Below are 25,396 nucleotides of genomic sequence, written 5' to 3'. Positions count from 1 at the left end.
GCTGATAAAGAAGAAACATCGGATAACCCGAGCTCCGTATTAAACAAGTTCATACAACTTGCAATTCCTCCACAAAATGAAACCCCTCGCAATCGGACTAGATCTTCCCTTCTGGCGCCAATTCCTAGCCTGGCAGATCCGCAACGTCTCGCCGACAGCGGGCCAAGTATGCAAGCGGTGCGCCTCTTCCTCGTCGAAACGATGGCTAGCACGACAACGCAACGATCCCTACACACGCGAAGCGATGGTCCAGGGGCTGAAAAGTCGGGCCGCCTTTAAGCTGCTACAGGTGCGTATGCGGTTGGGCTGGGACGTGAGGATAGATCTGATGGGATCGTGTCCAGATCGATGAGCAATATCGGATTTTTCGCAAGGGACAGACTGTCGTTGATTTGGTGAGCTACTTACTCTTTTCCCCTGAGAGAAGAATTCTATTGATCTGGAATTACTGACATGCGAAATTGTTTCTCTCCAGGGCTATGCGCCAGGCTCGTGGTCACAGGTCCGGATACCCTCCAAGACACTCCTTCAAGAATACCTGCACCTGACGCAAACGCCATTTAGGTTGCAGTAACACGAACTCAACCCAACGGCCGAGTTGTTGGCGTCGACATCATCCCCGCGCAACCACCAAAGGGCGTCTCAACCATCCAAGGTAACTTCCTCTCGCCGGACGTACAGCAGTATGTCATGGACTTCCTGCGCGATCCGAACCGTGGGCGGCCGCGTCCTGTGGTTGGGACACATGACGAGGAAGGGGAGATACAGAGCATTATCGAGAAGAATAAAGTAACAGAGGCTGCGGTGGCTGAACAGGAGAAGAGGGACGATGATGAACCTTCAGACCGCACTGTGGATGTGGTTCTCAGTGACATGTCCGCTCCCTGGGCGCAGACCAAAGGTTTTTCCAGCAATAGCCTTAGTAACCCTTATCACAGGATGATGAATACTAGTGGCATCAGTTTCCGGGATCATGCCGGAAGTATGGTATGGTTTCAATTCCCATTCAATGTACAAAACAGCTCTAACTGGACATAACAGGATCTTTGCCGCGCTGCACTTCAGTTCTGTTTCAACGTGCTCAAGTCCGGAGGACATTTTGTCTGCAAGTTCTACCAGGGCGATGAGGATAAGGCTCTGGAGAAGCAGCTGAAGGCGCTGTTTGAGAAAGTACATCGTTTGAAACCGGATTCCTCCCGCAGTGTATGGTTTCGCCGTCTCCATAGGGATCACAACGACGTGTGAGTGCTGATTCAATCCAGGAATCCCGGGAGGCCTATTTTGTAGCCTTGTCTAGAAAGGCAAACGCCTCGCAGTCCGACGTGTTCAAAACAGAGTGACCTCAGGAAGGGCCAGCACTGCCATACTGAATGCCACCCATGGTTATCGGTTGGGCGGCTCCTCTGCATCATTCTGAAATGAAGCCATCTGAATCGTCCTCCCATTCGACCTCCGCCGCGGTGGCTTCGGCTGCCCGCTGAACCTGTTCAGATGTCAGGATGATGCCGGCAATTGCTCGACAAATCGATACATACCTCTTTGAGACCACTCAGCTCCTCGATATATTCCCGGTTATCCAGCGCCTTCTGCACAAATTCCCAGCCTTCCTCCTCGTACGCTTGTAGAATACGGTCCGAGCAAGCGCTGCAGGATCCGTAGCTTCTGCCAGTGACGGTGACGTTCGAGAAATTCGAAAGATATCCTCGAATCTGATGTGGTACCAGACCGAGTGGGTGGTTGCCCTGATCTGGGTTCTGGACCGCGGGAGCCGGAGCTGCAGGCCCATCCGGGTGTTGGACGACGGACACAAACAATTCGACCAGCAGCGCAGACGCTATGGCAGAGACACCCGGTCGAGTAACCGTGCACTGCTGGTCGAGGGTCTGATCTTTCAGGGACTGTCGCATGTCGTTGTCAGCTTCCGCAATGACCTTATCTAGTATTGGATCTTGAAGAAAGATAGTACTCACATTCATCGGAGCAACAACGTCGTTGCAAAAATAGCATCCCAGCCCAGGCTCTCGGTCTCCGTTCGTAGATCGCACGCCATGCCGCATCACAACGAACGTGTCGAATCCTAACGCCGCGTTCATGACAATCTTCCCTTTGGCCTTGCCAATCACAGTCGGCAGCCATCTCGATTCCCGACTGTCCATTAGCAAGAAGATAGCGTCATGATCTTCTATCAACTTCTCCAGCGTTTTGAACTCGGCATGCGCTTTTTCCGCGTCCGTGACAGGATGTCCAGGCATGGGCACCGTAAGCATGTGTCCAGCGGTGGTCACGCCGGGATAGATTTCCTTTAGAGCCTCGCTTGCACGAATTGCCTTTTTGGCACCGCCGTCGAGGCAGTCGGAAAAGTTGTAGAGCGGCTGGCGAACGGGGTTGGAGAAGGAAACTGTAGCATTGTCGACAAATGTGACATGGCGAACACCCCAGCCCTAGGAATTTCAACATCAGCAAGCAGTATTTGCAGTTCTGGACAAGAGGTAACGGTACCAGCAAGTTCCGCGCAACGTAACTGCCCAAAGTCCCTGCTCCGAGCAATAGACATTTGGACACCTTGATCTTGTCGAGATCAAGATTGGGACTGATCCGCCATTTGATCAGCTTCAGATTCAAATCGACTGCCTGATCGGCCAATCTGTGACCCGCCATCAGCAACTAAATCGGTCAAATCACGCTACGAGTTGTTCCTACTTCCGTGGATCCATATATGCTGCAAGGTCCACAAGACGGCCAGCCAATTTCCCCGAAGAGTTTCTCTCCCAACCAGTGGGTTTCGGCATTTGATCATCCGATTCTTGTGTGGTATCTACTTGACCAGCTTTCGAAGTATCGATCTGCAGGGTCACCGAAAAGCTTCGGCCTGCATCGCGCCTCGACTGTACATCCCGGTAGCACAGGATTTGCACTTTTTGCAGTTTCCAGCGGTGCCGTACAAGTGCAAGGAGGTTCCTCAGCATCCATCCTGGAGCATCTGGGTAATTCGACGGGTCGGCAAAACACACGTAGCAATCATCTGGTTTGGCGCCATCGAAGAAACCAGACTCGTAACTATCCAGAGAGGCTACCTTCCAGTGAATCTCCTCAGCTGATTCCTTTCGAGCGAGAAAGAATCCATGCTGGCGCGCGTCGATGCCATATCGCCATGTTTGAACAGCCTCAACAAGACCCGAGCTCTCCTTGCTTGAAAGTCGACGTGAACCGGGAATACTGGGCTCTTCTGATGATTCCTTGGGCGCGGTGGATGCTTGCGCTGCAGGGACCCAGGACGGCTGAGTAGGAATTACAGGAAAGGCGAACCAGTAATGGAACTTGTATTTCTTTAGATCGGCGAACGAGATAATCAAGAAGGATGCCAGTAGCGACGGACACGAATAGATGGTCCCATCATGGATCGCATCCCAGATCTAGACGGGGTGATTAAATTAGCGGACGAGCACAACTTGCGAGAGCAGCGTTGCTTGCTCACAGTCTTGGCCGACTGATGCAACATCGCAGCTTTGTCAGCATTACGGTACTCTTCGATTGTATTGAAGTTCTTTATGATGCCCTCTGCTCTGTAGAACCCTGACGGAACGCTACTCGATGCATCAGCGACGGTCGACTTGGCAGGAGTTGGTTGGACATACTCATCACTAGTCAAGGCATTGCCATGGATCTGCATCCGACACGACGCAGGTGGAGCATCGGATGCACGAATCTCGTACAGGCCGAGCACCTTTCGTGCAGAATCATCGAGCTTATCATGGTTGACTTTGAGAGAGGCCAGCGATGTGTAGAACGGAAGTTCGATATCGGACGCAAACGGAGTGTACTGCATCTTGGATGTTTGACACTTCAGTGAAATAACTAGAGCGTATCGCAAGATGAACGCATCTGCTGTATTATTTGCAGCATACAACGCTCCCGGACCGGGGGAGACAAGGGATTATCTTCAACTGACAGTTGGAGATGATCAAGGAGGGCTGATTATGTCATAGTTTCCTTGTTGAGTTTAGTGAGGGCGGGGTTATCCCGTCGAGCGCTGGACACGTTCCACGCTTCTCCAACACGTAATCAACGCGTTGTTGTGTTCAATTTTACGCGTGGCAGCTGCAAAATTGTCACAAACGTGTCTCGTACCGCGGACGGAGAATTGATTACTACGCAGTCGGCATGAATGCGGGAATCGTTGCTTGGTCACGTTGTTGTTTGAACGTGAAGTTCAGTACGAGTATATAGATGTCAACCTGAGTATCCAGCAGAGGAAGACGATTCAAAAACTCTCTCTCCACCCACCTGTAGAGCCCTCGAGGTCTCTGACGTGCCCTGTTCTTCTGAACTGAGCGGCAGAACTCTAGGATACTAGGACACGATGTTGATAGGCTTGTGTGGCGGTCAGTACAAACTGAGAATCTTAAGTCATTTCCCATCCTTTTGTCAATGCTGACTCTCCAACAGGGATTTGTTCTGGAAAACGATCCATTGCCGAGTACTTGGTCCGCGAGGAAGGATTCACCTTGCTCGAGTTAACCAACCCAGATGGCTTGAAATTCTCAGACGGAGAGGATCATCTCGCCTATTACACGAAGCGACGAAACCCCCCAGATTCAGAGTTTGTGTTCGACTCAGTAGATAGTTTGCTGGAGTTCGTCACGAAACGGTGGAGAGAGCGCTGGGTGATCACCGACATCTGGGACAGTAATATCGTGGATCGTTTGCTTGTGCGGCCGTTCTTCCTCCTTGTCAGTGTTGATGCCCCAGTGAGCATCCGGTGGCAGAGATTCAGGAACAGGCAAGTCCTATTTCTGGACAGTGCTGACCTGGTAACGCTAACCTATATGGGCCAGATGTTGGCAACGTCAGCTTGATCCACCGGAGCTTGAAAAGTTTTTGCTGTCAAACGATCGGCATCTGTACGACCCGAATCTTGGCCGTGCCTATCTCACGGATCGCGCCCATGTGCGGGTATTCAACTCGTCATCATCGCTCCAAGAGCTCTATGCTGCCTTGAAAAATCTCAACTTGGCTGATGAGCGGCGGCTACGACCGTCATGGGACCAGTACTTCATGCAATTGGCCTCCCTAGCCGCGCAGAGAAGCAATTGTATGAAGCGCCGCGTGGGGTGTGTGATTGTCCGTGACTGCCGTGTCATCAGCACTGGCTACAATGGCACGCCGCGACACCTTGACAACTGCAACGAAGGGGGATGTGAGTAGACTGCCGGCAAGAGAAAGGCGCGTGTGTGTGGCAGATGCTCACATGCAGCAGGCCCGCGTTGCAACCGTGGAGATGGGGCAGGCGCCAACCTATCTACATGTCTCTGTCTTCATGCTGAAGAAAATGCCTTACTTGAGGCCGGCCGGGAGCGCCTTCGAGAAGGAGCAATCTTGTACTGTGATACGTACGGACCTGCAGCCCCTGCTCGCACGAGTGATCTCCTGCTGACTGATAACTTTTGACAGCTGCCCGTGCTTGACGTGTACCGTCAAGATTGCGCAAGTTGGAATCTCGGAGGTGGTTTATTCCCAGAGTTATAACATGGATGAAGAGGTTTGTTGTTTTCAGCGGTTTCTCGTCTATTGGCACCGATTCTCACATCGATTGCAGAGTGCTGCTCTCTTGCAAGCTGCTGGCATCCGTTTGCGGCAGTTCTGTCCGGTATGTTTGTCTACTCTCCAGTCTCAAGGCAGCTAACTGATGTCTGCTAGCCACGAAACGGGTTGATTCAGCTCCAAGCCTTGGGAGAGGCGAGAGACAATTGAACATATGAAAGTAATGACGATCTAGTCCGACTTGACATCAATGGCGCATTTGGAGTTTCTCTTTTCATTGTTGCGGTCGTTGGAGCGTGGAACGGCGGCCATAATCTGGCTGTACATAGACGAGATAGAGGAGAGCAGAGAATCAGCAGCTGATACTATCTACAAAGCTCTCTGTGCTCTGGTCGTGAGCACTCCATGAAGCGCTGGTTGATATAAGTTGTAGCTACCTGCCGAGTTTGGAAGCTGCCGAAATTTCCAGGTGGGGCAGGCGAAAGATCTCCATGAGTCATCAACAATTCAACATACCTCGACATCGAAGAGAAAAAAGAGCCGAAAGCAATTCTTACCTTTGCAGGATTGTTGGAATGAATTGATTAGTAGGCTCTCTCTATCCCCTGAGTTGTGGCTCAGACGTAGGCCCAGTCAATCTCGCCAAAGGCGACAACAACTCCGGAAGCAAAGCGCCATACGATCCAGTCGTTCTTGAAGCAGGCTTTGGCAGCACAAAATTAGCCATGCCCACGGTACATCTTCTCGACTATGTTGCGGGGAATGTGAGATCCCTGGTCAATGCCATTGAGAAACTGGGTTATGAGGTTGCTTGGATCAAGTCGCCGGAGGAAATCGAACATGCAGAGGCGAGTAGTAGAATTCTTTGCTGCTTCGAACTTTATCTCTGACTCCATGACAGAAATTGATCTTGCCGGGAGTAGGCCACTTTGGCCATTGCCTGTCCCAGCTGTCTGCAGGCAACTTCCTGGGACCAGTCAAGAAACATATCGAGGCAGGAAAGCCATTCATGGGGATCTGCGTTGGTCTGCAGGCCCTTTTTCAAGGCTCCGAGGAGGACCCGAATGTTCCGGGTCTGGGTCTGATTCCATTGCGATTAAAAAAGTTTGACGATTCAGACAAGAGTGTACCGCATATTGGATGGAACTCGGCCAGGACTGTTCAAGATGGGAAACTGCAGGCGAGCAGCTTTTACGGCCTCCGGCCGGATAGCAAATACTATTATGTACACTCTTATGCCGTTCCATACGAGGCCGGGTTCCTTGAAAAGGAGGGCTGGTCAGTAGCAACGGCGCAGTACGGAGAGGAGGTGTTTGTTGGAGCCCTGGCGCGCGGGAACGTCCTTGCCACGCAGTTTCACCCGGAGAAGAGTGGGCAAGCAGGGCTGCGCGTGATTGGCGCATTTCTCTCGGGTCAGCAAACCCAGAAGCTTGATATCTCTCCTACGGACACAAAGGATGGCCTGACCCGACGGATCATTGCGTGCCTTGACGTCCGTACCAATGATCAGGGTGATCTTGTTGTCACCAAGGGCGATCAGTACGATGTCCGGGAGAAGGATGGGGTTTCTGCGGGAGGTCAAGTCCGAAACCTGGGAAAGCCTGTTGACTTGGCCAAGCGATATTACGAGCAGGGAGCTGACGAGGTGACTTTTCTCAACATCACGTCCTTCCGCAATTGCCCCCTCAAGGATTTACCTATGTTAGAGATCCTGCGGCGGACATCTCGCTCCGTTTTTGTGCCCCTCACGATTGGTGGCGGTATCCGTGATATGGTCGATACTGATGGGACCAAATATTCGGCCTTGGATGTGGCGACGATGTACTTCAAGTCAGGCGCAGACAAGATCAGCATCGGTTCAGACGCAGTCATCGCTGCGGAAGAGTACTACAAGCGAGGCAAGACGCTCACCGGCACCACCGCCATTGAGCAGATATCCAAGGCATACGGCAAGCAGGCAGTGGTCGTCAGCGTCGATCCCAAGCGGGTGTATGTTGAGAGTCCTGAATCGACTAGTCACCATACTATCAAAACCGCCTTTCCGGGCCCCAACAATGAGGATACGTGCTGGTATCAATGCACGATCAAAGGCGGACGGGAGGCGCGTGATCTGGACGTTCGACAATTGGTCCAAGCGGTGGAAGCGATGGGTGCAGGGGAAATCCTCCTGAACTGTATCGACAAGGACGGCACCAACAGCGGTTTCGACATCGAGCTGATCCGAGACGTCAAGGCGGCGGTCAGAATTCCCGTGATTGCGTCAAGCGGGGCCGGCAATCCTGGTCATTTCGAAGAAGTCTTCGCGAAAACTACAACTGATGCCGCGTTAGGCGCTGGCATGGTAGGTGTTTCTCTATCGGTCATTGATTCGATATTTCTAACCGGTTTCTTAGTTTCATCGCGGAGAGTACACGGTGAATGATGTTAAGACGCACTTGACAGAGCGAGGGTTCCTTGTGAGGAAATTCGAGACGGATTCATAGGCGCTTGTAACGTCATGAGGATGAACAGAAACCTTTAGAAAAAGAAGCGATATCGACAGCGAAGCTACTCCGTACCGATAGACCAATAGACGAGCATATACACCACATAGCTTACAGCATGATAACCTTTAGACTTGGCCAGAAATCGTTCGACGGTATTCCAGGCAATGACGGTCGACAATGATCAATTCATAGGTCCGTTCAAACTTGAACCATTTGCCCATTGTAATGCAAGCAGTATGCTGTGTTTGAGGAAACCCCTCGTCTGTACGGAGTACGGAGCACTCGTAGTTCAATGCGAACTGAGAAACACAGGAAATCGAGACTCTTGCTGCTGTTGCCGAAAAACATATTGTACTGCCTGCAAACTGCACCTTAATTATCAGAAGGCGAAGTGACGAATTTCGCGGTAAAAACGAGGATCAAATGCAATAATTTCGGTCTTTCCGCTCTTGGCCGAGCCCCGCCGACAAGAAGACGCCCAAGATGGCAAGATCTGCGACTCACCGAGCATTCAGAGTCTAAGCCAAATTCGGCTAACTAATTACGAGTAGGCACTTATTACATAACATACATTTCATCACGTGACCGACTGTGGCTGCAAATTCGCACCACTCATCCTTCCCCTCTCTTCCTCTTCCATCCTCCTCCGGACCTCCGGTTTGATCTCGACAACTGCCAACGTCGAGAGTGTTGGTAGTCCGCAATCGCCGGTTCTCGATACTTTACATCCGATCACTGACGGTACTGGCGGAGTTTCCGAAATCTCCTTTCGGTGTTTGATATTGGAATTTCGCCACATCCCATCGATCACTCTCATCCCGCGCGTCTCCGACCTCCCGAGTGGCTACCAGCACATCCTGATACTCAACTGAGAAGGATATCTAGGCCAAAGCCTCGGAATCGCGGAGGGTGTCACTTTTGGTGACTCACAAGGGGACGTCGAGGGAAGAAAGAACAGAAGAAGCACTCTCTTGTTCGCCTGCACTGAAAAAGAAAAGAAGAAAAGAGAAAAAAGAGTTGTGCTTGCTTGATGTACAGGAGCGTCATTCCATCTGTTTGTATCCAACAGACTTCGAGTGTGTTCCAATCAACATACAAGCAAGAAGAATCTGTTTTTACCCACCGCGGGTATCTGCATCGTTAGATATCGAAAACTCTGTGTTCTATTGACTATTGATCCGGATTATCATTCCCTAAAAAACCCACTGAGCACCAGGAAGAATCGGGTCGCCAGTGGCGATCGGGCGTTGAGCTGTGGTTTGTGTTTGGTCTTTGTGTTTTCCTATCTCCCTGTGTCCCTGTTCTTGTTGTGCCTTGAGCCCTAGCTCTGTCCTCTGCATCATTCCTGGCCTCAAGTATCCAAACAAATAACAATGTCTTCTTCGGTGCACTTCAAATTCAAGTCCCAAAAGGAGCCATCTCGGGTTACGTTTGATGGTACTGGCATTTCAGTGTTTGAACTGAAGCGCGAGATCATCAATCAAAATAGATTAGGTGATGGGACGGACTTTGAACTGTCCATCTACAATGAAGATACTGGTGAAGGTTTGTATTAACTATCCTGTTCTTTTTGTTTTTCCTTGAATAACAATAGAGGCTGACCATGAAGCTGTAGAGTATGACGATGACACGGCTATCATCCCTCGATCAACATCTGTGATTGCTCGCCGGCTACCAGCAGCAAGGCCTGGGAAAGGCGGCGCTGCACGATATGTCTCGGGCAAGGCGCCGGTCACGGCGCGGAGTACAAGTCGTACCGACACACTTAGTGGCGGTACACCGGGGACCGGAGCGGGCATCAGCAATAGCATGTCGGAATTAGACAAGGCGCAAACGGAAGAAGAGAAGATTGATGCCTTGTTTAATCTTCAGGCGAACCAATGGAAGGAGCAACAGCAGGAGATGGCCAAGTAAGTTTTCCTATTCTCAAGGGAAAGGAAAAACTGGGCTAACAAATTGACAGCGCTACACCGGTACCAGTTGGCCGAGGCAGAGGGAAGCCAGTCAATGTTCCTGATCATCCCCCGCCCCCTGGCTATCTGTGCTACCGCTGCCGGGAAAAGGGTCACTGGATTCAAGCATGCCCGACCAACAATGATCCCAAATTCGACGTCCGGTACCGCGTCAAGCGGTCAACCGGTATTCCACGCTCTCTACAGACCAAAGTGGACAAGTCTGTCGCCGTGGGCATGGACGGCGAAGAGTTGAAAAACTCTGGGATCATGGTCAATGCCGATGGTGATTTTGTCATTGCGCAACCCGACAAGGCCTCGTGGGAGTTGTATCAGGAGAAGTTGAAGGCGTCAGCTGCTGCAGCTGCAGAAGCGGCGGCGGCCGAGGGCAACGAGGAGCTCCGGGCTAGAGGGTTAGAATGTCCGATTGACAAACGCATGTTTCTGGAACCAAGCAAGACACCCTGTTGCGGGAGAACATATTGCAACGAATGTATCACGAATGCCCTGATTGAAAGTGATTTTGTCTGCCCAGGATGCTCCGCAGAAGGTGTATTGATTGATAATCTGACTCCCGACGAGGAGGCGATTGCCAAGATTAAGGCCTACGAGGCAGAGAAGAACGAGGAGAAGAAGGAGAAGGAGAAGCAGGAACAGGAGGAAGCATCCTCCGCGGAGAAGACAGAAAATGCCACATCTACGGCCAAGTCCCCAAGACCGGCGGCCGGGACTCCTGCACCGAGCGAATCGGGGGCGTCAGAAACGAAGAAGCGGCCAGCAGAAAGCGAGACCACACCCAAGGGGACCGACAAAGTCGAAGGTGCTCCGGCTATGAAGAAGCAAAAATCCGAAGACCCTTCCAAGCCGGGGACTCCCACCACGACGGCACAAGACAACGTCTCAACCAACACGACAGCGCCATCCGCACCGAATCAACAGGCGCCATTCGGCAATGCGGCCTTTTCGCAAGCGCAGGGCATGGGCACCATGCCCTTCGTCGACAACAGCTTCATGAACCAGGCCATGATGGCACCCTACATGAATCCGATGATGATGGCCAACTTTGGCGGCGGTGGCGCTGGCGGCTGGAACGGGATGAACTTTTCCAATTTCCAGCAGCAGGGCATGTTCGATCCCAGCATGATGGGGGGCAATTTCGGCATGTTCAACAACAACGGCGGCATTCCGATGAACGGGATGATGAATCCCATGGGTGGGTTCGGCTACCAACAGGGTGGCATGAACGGCTTCCCCAACCAGCCGCAGCGGCCGACTTTCCACCAGCCACCGCCCGCGCGGGAGGAGGATAGCCCCTACATTCGACAGCCGGTGAATCCTTACCGGCACCAAGCGCGGCAAAAGCGGCTCCGCCCGACTGATTACCGGGAGCTTTGACCACCAGGGCCTACTGTATTCTTCAGTCTGATTCGTTGGTTGACCTTGGATCTACCTTGATGCTCGAGATGACCAAGGATGGGAATCATGGGATTGCATGATGGCGTTTGGGGGTTTGCTCAAAACTTCATGGCTCAGCATGTTTGGTTCTGGCGCCTTCTACGGATCCATGATTGGCCTCAGAGCATGTACAATACAGATGGCATATCGTTATAAGGTGCATACATACCTACCTAGGTAGGTAGATTAGAATGAATTTGTGCAAGCGATGTTAGCCCATTGGTTCTTGCATGCTGTTATTCGTAGCTCTTTGATAGGCCCGTCCAAGACAAAAGAGAGTTTGATGATGACAAAGCACGTGTCACGTGAGAATGATCGCCACGGCCAAGGAATTTCTCCGCTTTCAAGTTTCGCCCATCATCCTTTTGAAGGAGACTGTTTCCAGTCTATTGTCCCGGACATCTGCAAGCGACTTGTCTTCTCGAGCTCGTTCCGGCGCCCTTCAAGTGTGTTCCGTGAGATTCATATAGTCGATAATTTTCTCGATCGAAAACCGTTCATCGCCTCATCGTTACCGTTGAATTCGTCACCATGGAGTCCAGACTCAATTCCCGTAGTAATACCAATTATCAATACACCATCGACCGCGATGCCCCGAACAGTGTCCTGGCCAGCTGCTATGTAGTGGATGCCCGCCGCCCCACGGGTGTTGCGGGCTTCCATTACTGCACTACCCTTGGGGCCGGTAAGATCCGCTTGAAAAAATGAATCTCAAAAAAAAAAAAAAGCATGCACTAACGTTGATTTGCCAGGAGCCCGGTGGTATCCCTGAGGTCCCCTCGGGTAGTAAGCAGGACGTGTCAAGTCCTCCCCTTCAGACCTCCGCCAGGCTCCGGGCGGAGGAGGTCTGGCCGCGCCACAAGGGATCTCGGTCCTCGGGGGAGGCAGCGCAAACCATCACGGAAGAGTGTGAGAGGCTCTTCTGCGACACGCTATCGGCGTTGTTCCGCGGTGAGGGAAACCGCCGACAGCGGAAGTCGCTGGCGATGGGTGCGTTCCGGCGCAATAATCATTTCCGGCCAGACCAGGAGCGAATGAATACAACAAGCCATGACAACGACGGCCACGAGATCGATGTTTGGTTTGAATTGTGGGATTACGCGAACGACGCCATCTACCGTGGATTTGCTACGGAGGCCCGCGGCGAGCGGGCCCTGTTTGTTTTCTTTGACGAGCATACTTCGAATCATGGGGTCAAAAACGGGTGAGTATAGCATGGTAGAGTTGAATCAACTTGGAAATAAAGGTTGACGATGGTAGATTGCTGGCACTGTTCGAGTTAGCCGACATAGAGCCATTCCGATGTTCGCAGGTCGTGGCCTGCGTCCCGCGGTCGGCAGACCCTTTGGGACGTGGGATTGTCAGGAATCTGGGCTGGTGCGGGTTCTCGCTGACAACGCTGGAGCGCTGGATGACCCGGGGAGATCGAGGACCCGCCATCAGTGAGGATTGGCTTTTTATGGTGGCTGATGTTTGATATATCATATTCGATCCTTATTCTGGCGTTTGGGAGTATTCTTGAATGGCATTCGCTGTCTCATAGTAATTGCTGGAATGTTATTTTGGTCTCTCTTTTATTTAAGCCAAGAATTCAAGTCCCGAGGGTAGCCATTTGCATAACGTCATCTGACCATTTGGGCGGGACAAGCGGGAGTCATCAACTCATCATCGATGCCTCAATGCAATGTAGATTTCTCGATTATATTATTATCATAACAAGAGATCAATAAATCAGAGAGGAATGCCAGAATCCTTCACCACCATGACCCCTCCAGTTGGACCGAGCAACAACCATCTCCCGCTGTCCATCTTTCCGTCGTTCCTCTTCCGGGTACCATTCCGGCACCATAAGCCTAAGCCTAGTACTGCTTCTACAACCACTAGTACATCCGACACAAAGAACCATAATAACAATAACAACCCCCTCACCTCCCATTCCTCCTTCATCCGCTGCGCCCGCTGCGCCGCCCACATCTGCTTCACCTCGCAGATCATCAGCAAGGGCTTCACGGGACGGCACGGCCGTGCGTACCTGGTTTCCGCCGACCCGGTTTCTCCCACCGCTCCGTCGCCGACCGTCACGGCGTCGCAGAGCACGTCCCTGCCCAACACTTTAACCCAGAGGGCCGTCTCGCGGCAGCTCGTCACCGGCGCCCACACCGTGTGCGATATCAGCTGCGTGTTCTGCGGCAGTGTGCTCGGGTGGAAGTACCTCGCGGCCGAGGATGAGTCGCAACGGTACAAGGTCGGGAAATTTATCCTCGAGAGGAAGAAGATTGATGTTGCGTCGTGTTGGGGGGAGGCCGATTTCGGCAGCGGAGAGGATTGGCCCGTTGATGATGGTGCTGTCGATCTAAGGGGAGATACTTCCCTGGCTGGAACCAGCGGTGGCCATCATCAGATCGAGTTTGATAGTCAGGATGAAGATGAGTGTGAGGATCTCTTTGCGGGAGTTTGGACGCCGGCGAAGGCAGAGATGAAGAGGAGGAAGAACCGCAAGAGGTGATGAGGCTGGATATCTGATCGATGTCTGGATGATTTCTTATTTTCGTTCTGGCGTTGAGGATACTGATACCCATGCTTCTTCAAGACTGGCAATCTTTGATTATTTCAACTCAATGTACTTCGTACTGATCAATGATCAGGTATAATCTTAATGCAGGTCATAACATGGCACTAGTTAATACAGATCCCAAAGTCATACACACAATTGATAGATAGTCCTACAGGAGAAACCTCGAACTTTAGGTTTGGGTATCATCAACGAATCATTCCTCTGTCTTCGTCCTCTTTGCACTGTCATCCGTAGCATCTGCCTCCTCGTCTTCATGCGGTCGTTTCCGATCGCCGCTGGATGACCCGCTCGCCGACTTCTTCTTCCGCACGAGCGAGGAGAGATCGTTGGCCTTTTGGGAGACCTCTTCCAGACGAGTCTTCTGCTCGACGGGCTTTCGGCCGAGCACCTCGTCCAGAATGCCGTTGAGGGCGTTGCCGTCTTGGGATTTTTCATTCGATGAGATTGGAGGACGACGCAGATCGGCAAGCTGTCGGAGTCAGCAACGCTACTACATCATGATAGCGAATATGACTCACCCGCTGCTCCATATCAGATACAATCTCCTTAACATTCTCAATTTTCCGCCTCGCCGCATGCACCTCGCCCTCCTCTGAGATTTCGCCGTTCTTGATCTTCTCCTCCTCCTGAGCCATGCGGAGCTTGCAGCTCTCGATGGCCGTCTCCATATGCTTCACGGCCTCTTCTCGCATGGTGGTGTTGACGAACGTCGGTTTCGTCGCATCTGCCGACTCCTGTTCCTCACCGTCACCACCTGGCCGCTCAACGGAGGCAAACTCCAGAGCGAGGGACAGCTTGTAGTGGCATTCCGCCACCGACGGGTCCTCCAGCGGGTAGAGCGCCTCCTTGAGCTCGAGCGCCGAGCGCAAGTCTTCGACCGCGTCGTGGAAGTGCTCCGCTTCCAGCGAAATCTCCGCCTGTAGATCGTAGATGTTGGCCAGACGCTCCTTGATGGGCCGCACTTCTGGCGCAATGCCCTTGCCCTTGTCTGTGCTGGTAGCCTCTAGCTCTTCAATCTTTCGCATGGACAGCACCCGCGCGAGATCGAGCACTTCATAGGCGTTTTCAAATTCCTCTTCATCGTCCTCTTCCTCTTCTGGTTGCTGTCCCTCCTCCTCTTCATCTTCTGAATCCGACGCCTCAAAGTTCTCATCCCCGGAGAACTGGAACAGCTTATTATTCCCTTGCGCCTTGGCGGCAGACTCCAAATCGCCCTGACCAGTCGCCGCGGAAATCGCGGCCTTAATCAAGCCCTCCTTGGTCGCCGTAGACTTGGACTTATCCTGCGCGCTCGTTGTCGCCTCGCTCGTGATCTTCGAGCCCAGCACGTCGCTCTTGCTCACCGCCACGTTGTAAAGTGCCTTTCCGTACGCGTACAGCAGCTCGGCATTCTCAACGGCCATTTCGCCGTTGAGCTTGGCCTGAATCTCGGTCGCCTGCGAGTAGAGTTCCGCGGCGGCTTCATAGTCCCTGATGGCGTCTTTGGCAGCCGCCTTCTCGGTCAGGTCCGCGAGACGCGCGCGGAGTTCCTCCGGAGAGGTCTCTTTCGTGTCGTTGTCTTGAGGAGAGCTCATCTTGTTCGACACAGAACTCCGAGCTGTAAGTGTTGAAACTGATCGCGGTGGTAGAAGAGCTGATACCTGCCTATTAGCTCCGTTCACGACCTTAATTGAATTACCATATCCGGTTTAGCGTAACACCTGGAGGCGCGTCGCGCAAGCTTGACGCGCAGCGAGATTGCAGAATGCGATACAGCAGAGGATCAAAGATGGAAAGATAATGAGTGAGATTTCTAAGGGAGTAAAGGTAAATGAACTCAACCAAAAGACATGGACCGCATCAATTCTATTTTTCCAACCCGGTCCGCAGCCGACGAAGACGTCGCGCCATCCTCGTCGCCAGCGTTCGGCACACCAGCACACCCCGTTCGCTCGTCGTCAGCAGCATCACGCAGACCGAATAATAATAACAATCTCCTCCCCGGCAAGAAGACATCATCATCCGTCCTCCCGATCATTCTTCCACCAGCGACCCTTCGGCCGATAGCATTCCGCACGTTCACGCGCAAACACAACCTGACCATCTCGTCGAATACGCTGCAACTGCTTGCGACGTTTATTGGGAAACACTGTGGGTCGAAATGGCGCGAGGAAGGGCTGGCGGAGAAGGTCCTGGACGAGGTCGCCAAGATGTGGCGGAAAAACGGCGGCGCGGTCATTGTGGAAGAGGGCAATGGGGCGTCGATCAAGTCGATCCTGCAGACTCTCGAGGGGAGTATGGTCGGCGGCAGGATCGTCGGGCCGGGGAAGGCGGCGTCGGCCGAGCGAGATCAGAATTCATTACTTAGAGGGCAAGATATTGCTATGGATGGCGGGCTCGACCCCGGTCACGCCGAGTCCCAGTATGATGGCGACGCAGAAGAGACGGAGTCAGCGGGCGACCCGCGACGATGGCTCAGAGTGATCAGCGCCTTTGAACAACCGCGGCTGACGTACAATGCGACAAAGAAGCACTTTGAAGTGATCTCGACACCACCGTCCCTATTCCCGGACCCGTCGCATCAGCATGGGATGTGGAAGGATCGCTACAACCTAGTCTACCAACGCATTCTGCGCAACGAATCTTTCCAGGGTTCGACCCTGTCGGTTAGTTTATCGAATCGGCCAACGTTCAAGTTGACTCAGATCACAAATCTCCTGGGGCGAAGCGGCTCGTCGCATCTTCTTCTAGGTTTACTGTCAATGTCACCTGCGGGCGAACTATCCCTGACGGATCCAACGGGGAGCATTGTGCTGGACCTGACGCATGCGCGTGCCCTGCCGGAAAATGGCGCATGGTTTGCGCCCGGCATTATCGTTCTGGTCGAGGGCATCTACGAGGAGGAAGAGGTCGTGCGAGGGTCCACGCTAGGCGGCAACAGCGGCGTGGGGGGCGCGATTGGCGGACGGTTCATCGGGATATCAATTGCCGGCCCGCCATGCGAACGGCGGGAGGTCACGCTGGGCCTGAGCGCCGGCCGCGGGTCCAGCGAGGACAACAGCGTGATTGGCAGCAACAGCGGGTTCGGCTGGGTTGACTTCCTCGGCGTTGGTAGCGAGCGGTCGCAGGGCGCTCGCATGCGGCGACTCGAAGCGCGATGTCGCGCCTCGAGTTCGCACCAGCGGACTACGATGGCGATTGCTAGCGAGGTGCACCTTGACGAGATGGCGACGCTTGAGGCCCTGCGCAGCATGCTCGCCACGTACGCTGACCTCCCCACGGACGAGCTCCCTCTGGCGATCATCCTGCTCGGGAATTTCGCGTCCGTGTCCGCGCTGACCCTGGGCCAGGGCGGCCGCGCCACCAGCGTCGAGTACAAGGAGTACTTTGACACGCTAGCCGCAGTGCTCGCAGACTACCCGACACTCCTGCGGCACACAACCTTCGTCTTTGTCCCCGGCGACCACGACCCGTGGGCATCGGCGTTCGCAGCGGGCGCAGCTACCGCCATCCCGCGGGAGCCGCTCCCCGGGCTGTTCACGTCGCGCGTGAAGCGTGTGTTCGCCTCCGCGCAAGCCGATGCCGACGCCAGCGTCATCTGGACGACGAACCCGGCGCGGGTCTCTCTGTTTGGGCCGGTCCATGAACTCGTCGTGTTCCGGGACGACATGACAGGGCGGTTCCGCCGGAGTGCCGTCCATCCCGGCTCTGCCCTCAACTCGCAAGAACAAACCCAGCCGACAGCGGATGCAGATGCAGCGCCAGACGGCCAGCAGCAGCAACAACAACCACAACCCCCGACTACGACCACCACGAGCGAATCACATACACAAACCACCGCGCGAAAACTCGTCAAAACCGTGCTCGACCAAAGCCACCTATCACCCTTCCCGCTCTCCACGCGCCCCGTGCTCTGGGATCATGCCTCGGCATTGTCCCTCTACCCGTTGCCGACGGCGCTCGTCCTGGCGGATGCGGAGGCGCCGGCGTTCGCCATCACGTATGAAGGATGCCATGTGATGAATCCGGGGCGGCTGGTGCCCGTGGGCCGCAAGGGGGTAAGTCGGTGGGTGGAATTCGATGTGTTGCGGAATCGAGGGAGGTTAAAGGAGGGGAGATATTGAATCTCTCAAGGGTACTTTATTGTATGTAGTATCTACTTAATGATGCTATGATGGCATGTATGGATTTTGAAGGCCCTTTTTTGCCATTCGAGTGGGGGATGAGGCTGGTCACGTCCATCCTTCATCTATGCATAACGATCTGAAGAAATCCAACAGGGACGAACGATTCGATCAAGCTTGGATTGTTGGCACGACGACTAAAACGACATTGAATTGCTTGTATTCCATCATACGACGCGGAGTTAAGCACAGAGCTGGTATCGATTCGGTAATAAAGTCCAAGCAACGCCGCAGAATCGTAGTCCATCATCTTCTTATTTGTTGAACTAGGACGGCGACTGTCGGGTTCGGAGGCGAATTGCTTCAGCCTCTTCGTACTTTGCCTGTTTTCCGAGGACCTGAACAAGGTTTTCGACGAAGATCGAAGTGAATGAATGATTTGGCCTCAACGCCTTCTCCAGTCTTAACCGCAGCCCGGCGAAACACAGTATCGCGTCTGCCTCTTCGTAGTGCCCTTGACTTCCATAAACGCTGCCCAAGTTGTTGACGCTGCTGAGGGTCTCCACATGATTTGGCCCAAAGCACCCTCTCCAGTCTTTCCACAGCCCGTCGAGCCAGTGCCTCTGCCTCTTGGTGCTGCCCTTTTGCGAGGGTGAAGCCCAGATCATTGACGCTGGCGAGGGTGGCTGGATGGTCGGGACCCATCACCTTCTCTCGTCCTTCCAGTGCCCGTTGATGCATCGTCTCTGCTTCGCAATACTGACCCAAGATGTAAAAGCTGCGGCCTGCTTTGGAAAGAAGGTTGGCCCTCACATCCTCCATCGTCGTCTGACGCTGGAGAATTCGCCGAGCATGTGGGAGGTAGTCCATCCATGCCCCTTTATTATTGTAATCGGGGTCGGGAAAAGCATCTTCGGCGCGTCATATCGCCTCGGCCGTCCACTCTACAAGCTCCCCTTGCTTGTCCATCTAAATCAACGTTGCAAGTTGGACCAGTCGGTGGATGTCAGATGTCATGCATTTCCGACTCTTCGATAACGTCATCTGACCATTTGGGCGGGACAAGCGGGAGTCATCAACTCATCATCGATGCCTCAATGCAATGTAGATTTCTCGATTATATTATTATCATAACAAGAGATCAATAAATCAGAGAGGAATGCCAGAATCCTTCACCACCATGACCCCTCCAGTTGGACCGAGCAACAACCATCTCCCGCTGTCCATCTTTCCGTCGTTCCTCTTCCGGGTACCATTCCGGCACCATAAGCCTAAGCCTAGTACTGCTTCTACAACCACTAGTACATCCGACACAAAGAACCATAATAACAATAACAACCCCCTCACCTCCCATTCCTCCTTCATCCGCTGCGCCCGCTGCGCCGCCCACATCTGCTTCACCTCGCAGATCATCAGCAAGGGCTTCACGGGACGGCACGGCCGTGCGTACCTGGTTTCCGCCGACCCGGTTTCTCCCACCGCTCCGTCGCCGACCGTCACGGCGTCGCAGAGCACGTCCCTGCCCAACACTTTACACGTGACCTGCTTCCTCCTTCCCTTGTCTCCTTTCTTTTCTCCTTGTGTTCAGCTCAGTGTCTTTTAGGCCTTTATGTCTTCTCTTGTGCCGTCTTTTCCGTCTTTCAGGTCGTTTAGGCTTTTAACCGCTTCTTTTTCCATGGTTCATGTGTTTTCAGCACTCTTCAGCTCGCTTGTACCGTCCTCTTTAGGACGCTACTCATTTGTGTAGGTTTTTCCTCTGGCTTGGCATCATGTGTATATAGAGCTCCGATTGCCCATAGAGTCGGAGAGCAGAGTTCTAGCTAGCAAGGTCTTGTGTTTGGTTCTCTCTCGGTCCAGGATAAGCCCAGTTCTGTCCGATATTCTCTTTCGGTAATGAAAGCGTAGCCCCCAAAGTTCCAATGGCATCTTCTGCCGCCAGTGTTCAAGCATCGGAAGGAGAGACCGTGGAATTGCCATCTCTCTCAGGAAGCACATGGATTTCAGATAATCGGCAGCCAGGGAATCATGGTCTGCAATCTGACCAAGAGAGAAGAGATGAGCCACGTTGTAGCAATCGGATTTTGCTCCTCCTTAAATTGATGACGGTCTTCAAACTTGTCACTTGACAGGTAGACGCTTGAGATATCTTGTCGTAGAGACTTGTTTCCTGGCCATGTATGCGGAAGCTTGTCTCATGGCCAGAGGCAGGTAACCGAGAACGATGAGAAGCTTCGCCGTATCCTCCGCTCATCTGACGCTCCGTCAAATGCGTCTTCTAGAATCCGAAGCCCTCACTCTCGCTCATTTCCTCGACCGTGAGAATATTAAGTGCTGGAACATCTAGCTGCAGTACGAGCTCGAGGTAGCGTGACGTTGAACAGCAGGGATCCTTGCCGGCTGAACGGGAGATGGCGGGTGAGATTGGTGCTGGCGTCGAAAAGGTCAGGGTTGTCCGCGTTGTCAACGATCAAGAGCCACCTACCGGTGCTCTCACGGCACAGGGCGCCCTTGACAAGCTCCTCAAGGTCCGCTTTTTCGTCATTGATCCCGTCAATATCCTATGGCTATCCTATAAACCTTGCCATCGCCGCGCACACATTCCAAACAGATATAGCTAGAACCGACCAAGCTTGATATTTCCAGCCGTTGGTTGCGTTGGGTTGGTAGGCCTACTATCGATGGCAGGGTTTTAAGAATGGCTTTGGGGGAACACGTTCCCGATGGGACTACTCCCTGATGGAGTGGCGGGGGGATCAACCGCACCTTCGAAGGTGCTGCGCTGGTTCAATGCGAGCGAGGTAATTTCTGCGGAGCAGTTTCAGGCGTTCGCAGCGAGTGGCGTCGTCGTCCTTTCTGACCTTGGCCACAACCTTGATTCAACGTCACTCGACGAATCGCGGATTCAATTCTCTCCAGCAACATTGGCTTGCCCGAGGGATTGCAATGCCACATATTCATGATATAACTCGGGCCCAGACATGCCTGCATTGGCAACGGCTTGATCTTCTAGGGCCTCCCATCGATCATCTTCAACTGAGACACGAGTCGCCATTTCCCCCGGGGAGAGGTGGGATCACCGCGGATGACGACGAGCTCTCAACAGGTCTCTGCGCGACTCTTGACGATTACCACCCGGTTGCCGGATGCCGATGTTAGGCCTGTTCGCCCTTTCTTGTCCCCGCCGAAGTCCTCGTTCCTCAACTGCTCTTTCTCGGGAAGAGGGAGCCGACTCCCGGAGTAGACTTCATCCAGTGATCGAGTACATAATCGTTGAAGATGACCCAGAGCAGGTTCTATGACACTCGTCATTAAACAGACGCGAGAGATGCGCCCAGGAACATTACCTACTGACTTGGCTTGCTCTCTCTTCACCTGTACATTCGATACTTGGATGCAGCATCATGGCCGTATTTATCCATGTTTTCAGCCATCAGACAGGATCGAAAGACGTTTCTCCATTCAGACGCATCCAATACTAAGCTGGTATCAAGCAATGCCCAAAGTAAAACCGACGACTCCAATGTCGCGAGTTCCAGGCCATGACAGTAACATTGCTCACTATTTTCATATTCCTCTGCTCCGATACGATTGACGTATTTGCGTTAACGGTTCAATTCAAACTACCTAGACTCAGAAGACCAGAGCGAGATGGATGCAAGGGAGCGTATGTATGCAAAATGAGAACAGGCTTTAAAAAGGTTTAGACACAAGGAAATAACAAACACTTTACATGCAAGGGAATGATGAAGCAAACGGTGAACACAGGCAACGCTCGCTATGCCCAATCAATCTATGATGGAGAAAATCAAAAAAAAAAAAAAAAAAAGCTGAAGAAAAGAATATAAAAAAAAAAAAAACAAAAGGAAAACAAATTTAATATGCCACACCGTAACCCCGTTGAGGATGCTCCTCCGGACTCGGGCTTCGCGACGGCGGCTGGATCAGACGGGTGGTGCTGGCGTAGCGCGAATGCCGGGCGGCGTTGGTCGGGACATGGTCGCGGTAGGGCTCGTAAGGGCCCGTCATGTTGTACTTACCCGTCATGTCGCTGTCGGGGGTGGCTTTCCGGGCGGCGCCGTCGAGCAGGAGCGAGTTGCGGGCATCCATGGCGGTGAGGTTCTCGCCATCGTCATCGTCGTCATCGTAGGACTTGCGCTTCTCGCGCAGCTTGGCGTGCGGGTTCTTGCGCAGGCACATGATGAGGGCGTTGACGGCGATGAGGATGGCGAGCACACCGGTCAGTGTCGACTGGACGGCGATGAGCACGATACCTGTGACGGTCTGCGTGGTCTGCGACAGGCCCAGCTCCTCGACAAACACCAGGATGCAAATCACCGACAGCACGCGCACGACCTGAATGCTGATGTTGATCCATTGCGAAGACTTGGCGACGTACGGTCGGTGCCACAGCAGCAGGATCAGCATCAGGGCCTCGACGATCAGCTGGCCCACGGTCTGCACCATGCCGTGGCCGTCGCCGCCCGCGATGATGCACCCCTTGGCAAACATGTACACGATCGCCGGAATGAAGATCCACCAGTAGTCGCGCTTGTAGGCATCATAGAACAAGCTGTACCGCCGCCAGATCTTGTCGTCCTCGTACAGCACTGACGGGTCGCCATTCCGTCCCCGGTACCGCCGCGCCAACAGTACAATCCGGATCGAAAAAAACGCCAAAACCCCCGTGAATGCAACCAGGGTCACCGCCGCCAGCAACTTGGCCGCCCACGAATCGCCCCGCACGAACTGGTAGATGCAGTACAACACCCAGATTCCGTACACCACCAGGATCAAGTTGACGATCGTCCGCGCCATCATGCCCCAGTAGTGCTTACGGAAGTTCTTCAAGCTCGACGGGAACGATCCAAAGAGCGCCCACACCTCCAGAATCACCTTCAACAACAGAATGCCCACGGCGATCGCGGCCACGACGACTGCGAAAAACAGCAGCACCGTCATGAAGGTGTTCGACTTGGGGATCGACAGCTCCTCCACGTATCCCTGGACTCCCTTGACGACGTGCATCATGCCGTCTTCCTCCGAGCTGCTGTCATCATCCCGAGCAACGAGGAGGCTTCGTCGGAAAAGGTGGCCCAGGGCGCGCTTGGCAAGCGAGCTGGCGTTTACCTTGCCATTGTCATGTACAAGATGCGCCTTGAGGAGGAATTCGTAGCTGTCCGCGGTCAGGTTGCCGCCTGTCGCGTTGCGGAATTGGTCGATCGACAGCTGCATGCTGCGCCAGGGGATCAGGCCGGCGCTGAAGCCAAAGTTGGACGCAAAGTTACGGTACACGTCCGGATATTGCACACTGAGCATCCCGTTGGTTGCCATGCTCTGGAACCAGCCCATCACATCGGCGAACCCGGGACCCGACGAGTGTGCACCGGGGTACGCGGCAGCGGTGAGGGCCGACAGACCGCTGGCCGCCAACGCCGCGCCGGCAATGCCTACGGCCACGTACGAGACGGCGGCGACCTTGGTGGTTCTGCCGTTCGTTACGCCGGAGAGCAGACAGGCCACCTCGTCTCCGCTGTCGACCGACTTGAGGATCAACCGGGCATTTCCTTGTAGATCCGGCACCGCGAAGGCGATCGACGGGATCATATCGGCGTATTCACTCGGGATCTTCTGTTCCCCCTTGGCCTGGAATGGGCCCTGGGGGATAGGACACAGCTGTTCGACTTTGGTGGCCTCATCGCAGGGATTGAAATCTTTACGGTACACCTCGTTGCCATAGGCCTCGAATAGCAGGGTCGCTTCGACTTTTTCCGATTTTTGGCTGGTGCCGGCGATATCAAAGTTGAGCCTCTGGGTCTCGCGGTCGTACTGTAAGTTGAACCGTTCCACCGTGACTTCCGGGTTGTCCGAGCACATCTTAAACCCGTTGTTCTTCAGCACGTCCCCGGCCCATGCTCGAGGGGCGAGGGCCAGCAGGGCCCCCGCGGCCACCGCGGATCTCTTCAATAGCATGGTGAATAACGGCGTGTCAATCAAATCACTCGGCGTCTATGAACTCGGCGAGGCGTCAAATGCAAACGGGTCGTGTCCAATGCAACGTGATCAATGTATTAAATGACTGTAACGGAAAAATTTTGTCCGGTCAATGGGAGTCCCTGAGACCTCCCATTGACGGACAACCGAAGAAAAATAAAAAAATAAACAACAAAACCCGGCAGGATCAACCTGCGTATCGAACGTAAAATCGAACCGTCAAAGAGAGAGAGGGGGAGATTTCGCACAGGAATCGGTGGGAGATGACGCCGCTGGGATCGTCCTGAGAGGGAGGACGCTATGTGGGAGGCATGGGTTGCGGCGGCTGGAATTTCTCACGCGAAAGATAGGTTTGAAACGAGCGACGCAAGGAGCAATGCAGAGGAGGATTCAGGACAAAGCAAAGAAAGCGGGGGAAAAGAGGGACAGAACCGACAGAGATTGCTTTTGGATGGTTTAACGAGAGGAAGCGTGTGAGAGAATTGAGAATATGAGACGACGAGCTCTCTCAGAGACTCAGACCTTCGAGTCGCGATGCAAGCCCAAATACGGGGGGTCCGCTGAGCGCTGATTAGGGCCCAATAAGGGTCGAATTAGGGCTTGCAGAGGCCCAGCCCTAGCCTAATTCAGGGTTAGACGGCCCCCTGGAGAGAGCGCCAAGTGGGGGACCGGCCCGAGACTATTTGTTGATATTTTGTTATGGTCCCGCCAAGGCGATGGGCAGCTCCAGGCGAACAACGAAGAACCATGCTGATGGGCTGCAGGGCCACCGCCACTGTCTGATGTTGTGTCTCGAATGCGCCACAGTGGGATGGTGAAGTGCCTGGACTCTGACGTGGTATTTTGCTGGCAGAATCCTGGACAGCGTTGCTGGGGCCCATTGGAACCTCGGGAATGGCATCTACAGTTGGGCGATCGAGCAGAGATCGGAATGGCCGAATGCCAGGAACAGGAAAAAAAAAAAAAGAACGTTCGCTCAGGGGTAGACTTTGAGAAGGTGACGATCCGAGGAAATCGGTCGCTGGCATGCAGAATCACGCATTCTAGACCCATCGGCCGGTGGACCGATGTTCTTTACTTAGAAGCGCATATGCTTTCCAGGTCGAAAGGACTCGTAAGCGCTCCATGAGATGGCCTCATCGAGTCATTTTCGGTGGATCGATGGATCGATAAACGATTATGTACGGAGTATGCCGTGACCTATATACTCGTAGGTCATTAGGTCTTAAGCGGGATCAAGAGCACGGAGTTGTAGCATACACAGTGGTGACACTGAGGAAATTCATTTAATTG

General features: G+C 53.5%; 9 protein-coding genes across 9 annotated transcripts; 6 read left to right on the top strand and 3 right to left on the bottom strand.

Moving 5' to 3' along the window:
• Positions 1-76: 76 nt before the first annotated feature.
• On the top strand, positions 77-1,245 carry VTN31DRAFT_2699 (uncharacterized protein; the record flags this gene model as incomplete). Its single annotated transcript, XM_069402895.1, has 5 exons — positions 77-289; positions 345-395; positions 476-502; positions 565-987; positions 1,042-1,245. The coding sequence occupies 5 exons, from the start codon at positions 77-79 to the stop codon at positions 1,243-1,245; spliced, it is 918 nt and encodes a 305-aa protein (XP_069262132.1).
• A 163-nt stretch (positions 1,246-1,408) lies between these two features.
• Positions 1,409-3,826, bottom strand: VTN31DRAFT_2698 (uncharacterized protein; the record flags this gene model as incomplete). Its single annotated transcript, XM_069402894.1, has 7 exons — positions 1,409-1,483; positions 1,536-1,898; positions 1,971-2,441; positions 2,500-2,644; positions 2,701-3,413; positions 3,476-3,584; positions 3,636-3,826. 7 exons carry the CDS (start codon positions 3,824-3,826, stop codon positions 1,409-1,411), a joined length of 2,067 nt encoding a protein of 688 aa, XP_069262131.1.
• A 534-nt stretch (positions 3,827-4,360) lies between these two features.
• On the top strand, positions 4,361-5,751 carry VTN31DRAFT_2697 (uncharacterized protein; the record flags this gene model as incomplete). The annotated part of the gene is made up of 7 exons (XM_069402893.1): positions 4,361-4,382; positions 4,447-4,780; positions 4,836-5,197; positions 5,258-5,390; positions 5,452-5,539; positions 5,597-5,647; positions 5,698-5,751. 7 exons carry the CDS (start codon positions 4,361-4,363, stop codon positions 5,749-5,751), a joined length of 1,044 nt encoding a protein of 347 aa, XP_069262130.1.
• A 515-nt stretch (positions 5,752-6,266) lies between these two features.
• Positions 6,267-8,024, top strand: VTN31DRAFT_2696 (uncharacterized protein; the record flags this gene model as incomplete). The annotated part of the gene is made up of 3 exons (XM_069402892.1): positions 6,267-6,389; positions 6,443-7,882; positions 7,935-8,024. The coding sequence occupies 3 exons, from the start codon at positions 6,267-6,269 to the stop codon at positions 8,022-8,024; spliced, it is 1,653 nt and encodes a 550-aa protein (XP_069262129.1).
• Positions 8,025-9,400: 1,376 nt separating this feature from the next.
• Positions 9,401-11,374, top strand: VTN31DRAFT_2695 (uncharacterized protein; the record flags this gene model as incomplete). Its single annotated transcript, XM_069402891.1, has 3 exons — positions 9,401-9,572; positions 9,643-9,937; positions 9,991-11,374. The coding sequence occupies 3 exons, from the start codon at positions 9,401-9,403 to the stop codon at positions 11,372-11,374; spliced, it is 1,851 nt and encodes a 616-aa protein (XP_069262128.1).
• A 688-nt stretch (positions 11,375-12,062) lies between these two features.
• Positions 12,063-12,911, top strand: VTN31DRAFT_2694 (uncharacterized protein; the record flags this gene model as incomplete). Its single annotated transcript, XM_069402890.1, has 3 exons — positions 12,063-12,119; positions 12,187-12,638; positions 12,695-12,911. The coding sequence occupies 3 exons, from the start codon at positions 12,063-12,065 to the stop codon at positions 12,909-12,911; spliced, it is 726 nt and encodes a 241-aa protein (XP_069262127.1).
• Positions 12,912-13,196: 285 nt separating this feature from the next.
• Positions 13,197-13,940, top strand: VTN31DRAFT_2693 (uncharacterized protein; the record flags this gene model as incomplete). Its single annotated transcript, XM_069402889.1, has 1 exon — positions 13,197-13,940. The coding sequence occupies one exon, from the start codon at positions 13,197-13,199 to the stop codon at positions 13,938-13,940; it is 744 nt and encodes a 247-aa protein (XP_069262126.1).
• A 262-nt stretch (positions 13,941-14,202) lies between these two features.
• On the bottom strand, positions 14,203-15,583 carry VTN31DRAFT_2692 (uncharacterized protein; the record flags this gene model as incomplete). The annotated part of the gene is made up of 2 exons (XM_069402888.1): positions 14,203-14,478; positions 14,528-15,583. 2 exons carry the CDS (start codon positions 15,581-15,583, stop codon positions 14,203-14,205), a joined length of 1,332 nt encoding a protein of 443 aa, XP_069262125.1.
• Positions 15,584-21,985: 6,402 nt separating this feature from the next.
• Positions 21,986-24,082, bottom strand: VTN31DRAFT_2691 (uncharacterized protein; the record flags this gene model as incomplete). The annotated part of the gene is made up of 1 exon (XM_069402887.1): positions 21,986-24,082. The coding sequence occupies one exon, from the start codon at positions 24,080-24,082 to the stop codon at positions 21,986-21,988; it is 2,097 nt and encodes a 698-aa protein (XP_069262124.1).
• Positions 24,083-25,396: the final 1,314 nt, after the last annotated feature.

Source organism: Thermomyces dupontii (genome assembly GCF_041956625.1).
Source record: "Thermomyces dupontii strain NRRL 2155 unplaced genomic scaffold VTN31scaffold_2, whole genome shotgun sequence".
Taxonomy (NCBI): Eukaryota; Fungi; Ascomycota; class Eurotiomycetes; order Eurotiales; family Trichocomaceae; genus Thermomyces; species Thermomyces dupontii.
Note: the sequence above shows the minus strand (reverse complement) of the source record. Positions and strands in the feature narration are given on the sequence as shown.